This window comes from Oncorhynchus clarkii, unplaced genomic scaffold (assembly GCF_045791955.1).
Source record: "Oncorhynchus clarkii lewisi isolate Uvic-CL-2024 unplaced genomic scaffold, UVic_Ocla_1.0 unplaced_contig_5695_pilon_pilon, whole genome shotgun sequence".
Taxonomy (NCBI): Eukaryota; Metazoa; Chordata; class Actinopteri; order Salmoniformes; family Salmonidae; genus Oncorhynchus; species Oncorhynchus clarkii.
The window spans coordinates 177,501-185,000 of NW_027258023.1; the positions used below are offsets into that span (position 1 = coordinate 177,501).

At 46.3% G+C, this 7,500-nt stretch overlaps 1 protein-coding gene across 1 annotated transcript in view; it reads left to right on the forward strand.

Moving 5' to 3' along the window:
• The window catches only part of LOC139394557 (receptor-type tyrosine-protein phosphatase delta-like), a gene marked incomplete at its 3' end in the record, with an annotated part of 111,289 nt that overhangs the window by 91,490 nt on the left and 12,299 nt on the right, over window positions 1–7,500 (forward strand). Inside the window, exon 3 of the mRNA XM_071142651.1 lies at window positions 4,494–4,639. Coding sequence (XP_070998752.1) covers window positions 4,494–4,639 — 146 coding nt within the window. The remainder of the gene's footprint in view (window positions 1–4,493; window positions 4,640–7,500) is intronic.

Here is a 7,500-nt window from a genome sequence, read left to right on the forward strand (position 1 = left end):
CTAGTAAAGCCCTGTGTTAAATGACTTGTAGAGATACTGTCTGAAGGCTCTTTCCCACTAGTAAAGCCCTGTGTTAAATGACTTGTAGAGATACTGTCTGAAGGCTCTTTCCCTAAGGACCTGTCTGTTCTAACACTAAGGACCTCTCATCTCATTTTGTTCTGTCTGTTCTCTGCTGTTATCTTCTAGGGTTAGGAGTTACAGAACCTAAGCTCTCTCTCACTCTCTATCTCTCTGCCCTTTCCTCTCCTCCTGGGGGGTTGAGTGAGAGAGAGAGAGAGAGAGAGAGAGAGAGAGAGAGAGAGAGAGAGAGAGAGAGAGACATGAGATGCAGAGAGGGAGAACAAGAGAAAGTGTGGAGCATACGGAAGCTCCTCTTCTCAGAAGTAGAGAGAGAAGGAAGAGAGAGAGATTGTATGGAGCATACGGGAGGGAGCTCCCCTCATTAAGTCTCTCCCTGAGAGAGAAGGGGAAGATGAGAGGTGGAGAGAAAGGAGGAGGGGAAGAATGAAAGGAGGAGGGGAAGAATGAAAGGAATGGACAGAGAGGGGTACACAGGAACGGAGACGGGGGAGGAAGATTGCATGTGTCTAGAGGGAGAGAGAAACCCAAGTGATGGGGAGAGAAGAGGGGTACACAGGGACGGAGAAGGGGGAGGAAGATTGCATGTGTCTAGAGGGAGAGAGAAACCCAAGTGATGAGGAGAAAAGAGGGGTACATAGAGATTAAGGGATAAGAAGAATGAAAGAGAAAGATAGAGACAGAGAATATATGAATGAAAGAGGAGACAGAGATGCCTGCGACCTGGTTCAGGTTATCAGTCCACCTCGCAGTTACAAACAGAACAGGAATGGAATCATCAACATGTATTGATCACATCTTTACTAATGCTGCAGAAATGTGCTTGAAAGCCGTATCCAGATGCATGGGATGTAATGATCACGATATAGCAGCCATATCTAGGACAACCAAAGCTCCAAAGGCGGGGCCTAATGTAGTGTAGTGAGGTCATATAGTGAGGTCATCCAATACGTTTTTTTTGTGATTCCTGTGTTGTTGATGTAAAGAATATGTGTTGGTCTGAGGTGTGTAATGAGGAGCAAACAGATGTTCCACTTGACACATTTATGAAATGTCTTATCCCAGTTACTAATAAGCAGCTCCCGTTATGAAAAAGACAGTAAAAACTGTTACATCCCAGTGGATTGATGAGGAATTGAACAAATGGTATGGTTGAGAGGGATGAGGAATGGCAAATAAGTCTCCCTTCTCCCTGTCCACTACATTGGCAAACGTACTGCAAATTGAGAAATCATGTGACTAAACTGAACAAAAAGACGAAGATGTCATAATAGACAGGAACTAATGGGGATCTATAATAAACCCCAGGAAGAGCAGCTGCTGCCTTGACAGGAACTAATGGGGATCTATAATAAACCCCAGGAAGAGTAGCTGCTGCCTTGGCAGGAACTAATGGGGATCTATAATAAACCCCAGGAAGAGTAGATGCTGCCTTGACAGGAACTAATGGGGATCTATAATAAACCCCAGGAAGAGTAGCTGCTGCCTTGACAGGAACTAATTTGGATCCATTATAAACCCCAGGAAGAGTAGCTGCTGCCTTGGCAGGAACTAATGGGGATCCATAATAAACCCCAGGAAGAGTAGCTGCTGCCTTGGCAGGAACTAATGGGGATCCATAATAAACCACAGGAAGAGTAGCTGCTGCCTTGGCAGGAACTAATGGGGATCCATAATAAACCACAGGAAGAGTAGCTGCTGCCTTGACAGGAACTAATGGGGAGCCATAATAAACCACAGGAAGAGTAGCTGCTGCCTTGACAGGAACTAATGGGGAGCCATAATAATCCCCAGGAAGAGTAGCTGCTACCTTGGCAGGAACTAATGGGGATCCATAATAAACCCCAGGAAGAGTAGCTGCTACCTTGGCAGGAACTAATGGGGATCCATAATAAACCCCAGGAAGAGTAGCTGCTGCCTTGGCAGGAACTAATGGGGATCCATGATAAACCCCAGGAAGAGTAGCTGCTGCCTTGGCAGGAACTAATGGGGATCCATAATAAACCCCAGGAAGAGTAGCTGCTGCCTTGACAGGAACTAATGGGGATCCATAATAAACCCCAGGAAGAGTAGCTGCTGCCTTGACAGGAACTAATGGGGATCCATAATAAACCCCAGGAAGAGTAGCTGCTGCCTTGACAGGAACTAATGGGGATCCATAATAAACCCCAGGAAGAGTAGCTGCTGCCTTGACAGGAACTAATGGGGATCCATAATAAACCACAGGAAGAGTAGCTGCTGCCTTGACAGGAACTAATGGGGATCCATAATAAACCCCAGGAAGAGTAGCTGCTGCCTTGGCAGGAACTAATGGGGAGCCATAATGGATGGATAGAGAATTGGGGGATAGAGAGAGAGAGAGAAGAGAGAGAGAGAGAGTGAGAGAGAGGGGGGGGGGGGAAGAGAGAGAGACCTACGTCAGAACCCTGGCTTTACACTTTTCATTTGTTTTGTGGTTGAGAGATTAGTACACAGATTAAAGCAGAGATTCCCCCGCTCCTCACAGAGAGAGAGAGAGAGACACACACAGAGATGAACTGCATTCAGGTTTCGTGGGCGAGAAAGGTGAGGGGGTAGCTCGGAACGCATTGTCCATATTTGGTATTACTGTTGGTTTGTCAGTTCCCTCTCTCCTTTCCCTTCCCCCTGTCCACTAACTCTCTCCCTCTCCTTCCCCTTCTCCCTGTCCCACTAACTCTCTCTCTCTTCTTTCCCTTCTCCCTGTCCACTAACTCTCTCTCCTTTCCCTCTCTCCCTGTCCACTAACTCTCTCCCTCTCCTTTCCCTTCTCCCTGTCCACTAACTCTCTCCCTCTCCTTCCCCTTCTCCCTGTCCCACTAACTCTCTCCCTCTCCTTCCCCTTCTCCCTGTCCCACTAACTCTCTCTCTCCTTTCCCTTCTCCCTGTCCACTAACTCTCTCTCCTTTCCCTCTCTCCCTGTCCACTAACTCTCTCCCTCTCCTTTCCCTTCTCCCTGTCCACTAACTCTCTCTCTCTCCTTTCCCTCTCTCCCTGTCCCACTAACTCTCTCCCTCTCCTTTCCCTTCTCCCTGTCCACTAACTCTCTCTCTCTCCTTTCCCTTCCCCCTGTCCACTAACTCTCTCCCTCTCCTTTCCTTTCTCCCTGTCCCACTAACTCTCTCCCTCGCCTTTCCCTTCTCCCTGTCCACTAACTCTCTCTCTCTCCTTTCCCTTCTCCCTGTCCACTAACTCTCTCCCTCTCCTTTCCCTTCTCCCTGTCCACTAACTCTCTCCCTCTCCTTTCCCTTCTCCCTGTCCACTAACTCTCTCTCTCTCTCTCTCTCTCTTCTCACTCTCACCTCACTCTCTCTCTCTTTCCCTCTCTCTCCTCTCCCACTCTTTCTCCCTCTCCATCCTCCCCCTCTCTCTCTCTCTCTCTCTCTCTCTCTCTCTCTCTCTCTCTCACTCTCTCTCCTTTCCCTTCTCCCTGTCCACTAACTCTCTCTCTCTTTCTCCCTCTTCTTTTATATGGCAAAAAGCAATTTCTTTCTCTTTGTCGGCCAGGCGGTCTGTAAGCCCTTAAGTAGGGATTTTCTGCTGGGTCGGAATGGGAACGCCATTAACCAGAGCTCTCGCTGACGATCCTGTTCCGTGACTGACGCACGACCGCCGGAATCTTTCATGTCATGTCACAATCCACGGTGCTGTTGGACCGTGTGTGTGTGTGTGTGTGTGTGTTATGGGGGGGGGTTATGATATTGGTAACAGCGATATAAAGGCCTGGTATTAGTGGTCAGGAGCCTTTATAAATCCTTTATGACCGAGAAAAACACTAATATTAAGCTCCTTTTCTGATATGGGGACAGAAGTACACACACACACACACACACACACACACACACACACACACACACAAAGCACATACACACAAAGAACACACACACACAGCATTGGAACGAACAAAATACACACACACACACACACACACAAATCAGACACACCCAACAGACATACACATCCCTCCACACTCTGTGTACAGCAGTATCTCTCTCTCTCCTTCTCTCAGCTCTGTGTACAGCAGTATCTCTCTCTCTCCTTCTCTCAGCTCTGTGTACAGCAGTATCTCTCTCTCCTTCTCTCAGCTCTGTGTACAGCAGTATCTCTCTCTCTCCTTCTCTCAGCTCTGTGTACAGCAGTATCTCTCTCTCCTTCTCTCAGCTCTGTGTACAGCAGTATCTCTCTCTCTCCTTCTCTCCCTCCCCTTCCTCTCTTTATACACCTGACCCCAGATCATTTACCACAAACTACATCCCCTAACACTGTTGTTGTTGTTGATGAGGATGTTGTTGATGTTGTCGATGTTGATGTTGTTGTTGATGTTGATGAGGATGTTGTTGTTGTTTATCTCCTTCTAACCCTGTTGTGTCGTTGTGTTTTTCCTTCTTCTCCAGCGCCACCAAAGTTCACACGGACCCCAGAGGACCAGACCGGGGTGCAGGGTGGGGTCGCCTCCTTCGTCTGTCAGGCCACTGGAGACCCTCCGCCCAGCATAGTCTGGAACAAGAAGGGCAAGAAGGTCCAGAACCAGAGGTTTGAGGTATGCAATCAATCATCAATCATCAATCAGTCCGTCAATCATCAATAAGTCCATCAATCAGTCAGTCAGTCAATCAATCAGTCCATCAATCATCAATACGTCAATCAATCAGTCAGTCAGTCAGTCCATCAATCATCAATCAGTCCATCAATCAGTCCATCAATCATCAATCAGCAATCAGTCAGTCAGTCCATCAATCATCAACCAGTCAGTCAGTCAGTCCATCAATCAGTCCATCAATCAGTCAGTCCATCAATCATCAATCAGTCAGTGAGTCCATCAATCATCAATCAGTCCATCAATCATCAATCAGCAATCAGTCAGTCAGTCCATCAATCATCAACCAGTCAGTCAGTCAGTCCATCAATCAGTCAGTCCATCAATCATCAACCAGTCAGTCAGTCAGTCCATCAATCAGTCAGTCCATCAATCATCAATCAGTCAGTCAGTCAATCCATCAATCAGTCCATCAATCAGTCAGTCCATCAATCAGACAGTCCATCAGTCAGTACATCAATCAGTCAGTCCATCAGTCAATCAGTCAGTCCATCAATCAGTCAGTCAGTCCATCAATCAGTCAGTCCATCAATCAATCAGTCCCTCAATCAGTCAGTCCATCAATCATCTATCAGTCAGTCCATCAATCAGTCAGTCCATCAATCAGTCAATCCATCAATCAGTCAGTCCATCAGTCAATCAGTCAGTCCTTCAATCACTCAGTCAGTCAGTCAGTCCATCAATCAGTCAGTCAGTCCATCAATCAGTCAGTCTATCAATCAGTCAGTCAGTCAGTCAGTCCATCAATCAGTCAGTCCATCAGTCCATCAATCAGTCAGTCAGTCCATCAATCAGTCAGTCCATCAGTTAGTCAGTCAGTCCATCAATTAGTCAGTCCATCAATCATCAATCAGTCAGTCCATCAATCAGTCAGTCTATCAATCAGTCAGTCAGTCAGTCCATCAATCAGTCAGTCCATCAGTCCATCAATCAGTCAGTCAGTCCATCAATCAGTCAGTCCATCAGTTAGTCAGTCAGTCCATCAATTAGTCAGTCCATCAATCATCAATCAGTCAGTCCATCAATCAGTCAGTCAGTCAGTCCATCAATCAGTCCATCAGTCAGTCAGTCAGTCAGTCCATCAATCAGTCAGTCAGTCAGTCAGTCAGTCAGTCCATCAGTCAGTCCATCAACCAGTCAGTCCATCAGTCCATCAGTCAGTCCATCAATCAGTCAGTCCATCAATCAGTCAGTCAGTCCATCAATCAGTCAGTCCATCAATCAATCAGTCCCCCAGTCAGTCAGTCCATCAGTCAGTCCATCAGTCCATCAATCAGTCAGTCCATCAGTAATTCAGTCAGTCCATCAATCAGTCAGTCCATCAATCTGTCAGTGCATCAATCAGTCAGTCCATCAATCTGTCAGTCCATCAGTAATTCAGTCAGTCCATCAGTAATTCAGTCAGTCCATCAATCAGTCAGTCCATCAGTCCATCAATCAGTCAGTCCATCAATCAGTCAGTCAGTCTATCAATCAGTCAGTCAGTCCATCAATCAGTCAGTCCATCAGTCCATCAATCAGTCAGTCAGTCCATCAATCAGTCAGTCCATCAGTTAGTCACTCAGTCCATCAATCAGTCAGTCCATCAATCAATCAGTCCCCCAATCAGTCAGTCCATCAGTCAGTCCATCAGTCCATCAATCAGTCAGTCCATCAGTAATTCAGTCATTCCATCAATCAGTCAGTCCATCAATCTGTCAGTCAGTCCATCAATCAGTCCATCAGTCCATCAATCAGTCAGTCAGTCCATCAATCAGTCAGTCCATCAGTTAGTCACTCAGTCCATCAATCAGTCAGTCCATCAATCAGTCAGTCCATCAATCAGTCCATCAATCAGTCAGTCAGTCCATCAATCAGTCAGTCTATCAATCAGTCAGTCAGTCCATCAATCAGTCAGTCCATCAGTCCATCAATCAGTCAGTCCATCAGTAATTCAGTCAGTCCATCAATCAGTCAGTCCATCAATCTGTCAGTCCATCAATCAGTCAGTCCATCAATCTGTCAGTCCATCAGTAATTCAGTCAGTCCATCAGTAATTCAGTCAGTCCATCAATCAGTCAGTCCATCAGTCCATCAATCAGTCAGTCCATCAATCAGTCAGTCAGTCTATCAATCAGTCAGTCAGTCCATCAATCAGTCAGTCCATCAGTCCATCAGTCAATCAGTCAGTCCATCAGTCAATCAGTCAGTCCATCAATTAGTCAGTCAGTCCATCAATCAGTCAGTCCATCAATCAATCAGTCCCCCAATCAGTCAGTCCATCAGTCAGTCCATCAGTCCATCAATCAGTCAGTCCATCAGTAATTCAGTCATTCCATCAATCAGTCAGTCCATCAATCTGTCAGTCAGTCCATCAATCAGTCCATCAGTCCATCAATCAGTCAGTCAGTCCATCAATCAGTCAGTCCATCAGTTAGTCAGTCAGTCCATCAATCAGTCAGTCCATCAATCAGTCAGTCCATCAATCAGTCAGTCCATCAATCAGTCCATCAATCAGTCAGTCAGTCCATCAATCAGTCAGTCTATCAATCAGTCAGTCAGTCCATCAATCAGTCAGTCCATCAGTCCATCAATCAGTCAGTCAGTCCATCAATCAGTCAGTCAGTCTATCATCAGTCAGTCAGTCAGTCTATCAATCAGTCAGTCAGTCCATCAATCAGTCAGTCCATCAATCAGTCAGTCCATCAATCAGTCCATCAATCAGTCAGTCAGTCCATCAATCAGTCAGTCCATCAATCAGTCAGTCCATCAATCAGTCAGTCCATCAATCAGTCAGTCAGTCCATCAATCAGTCCATCAATAAG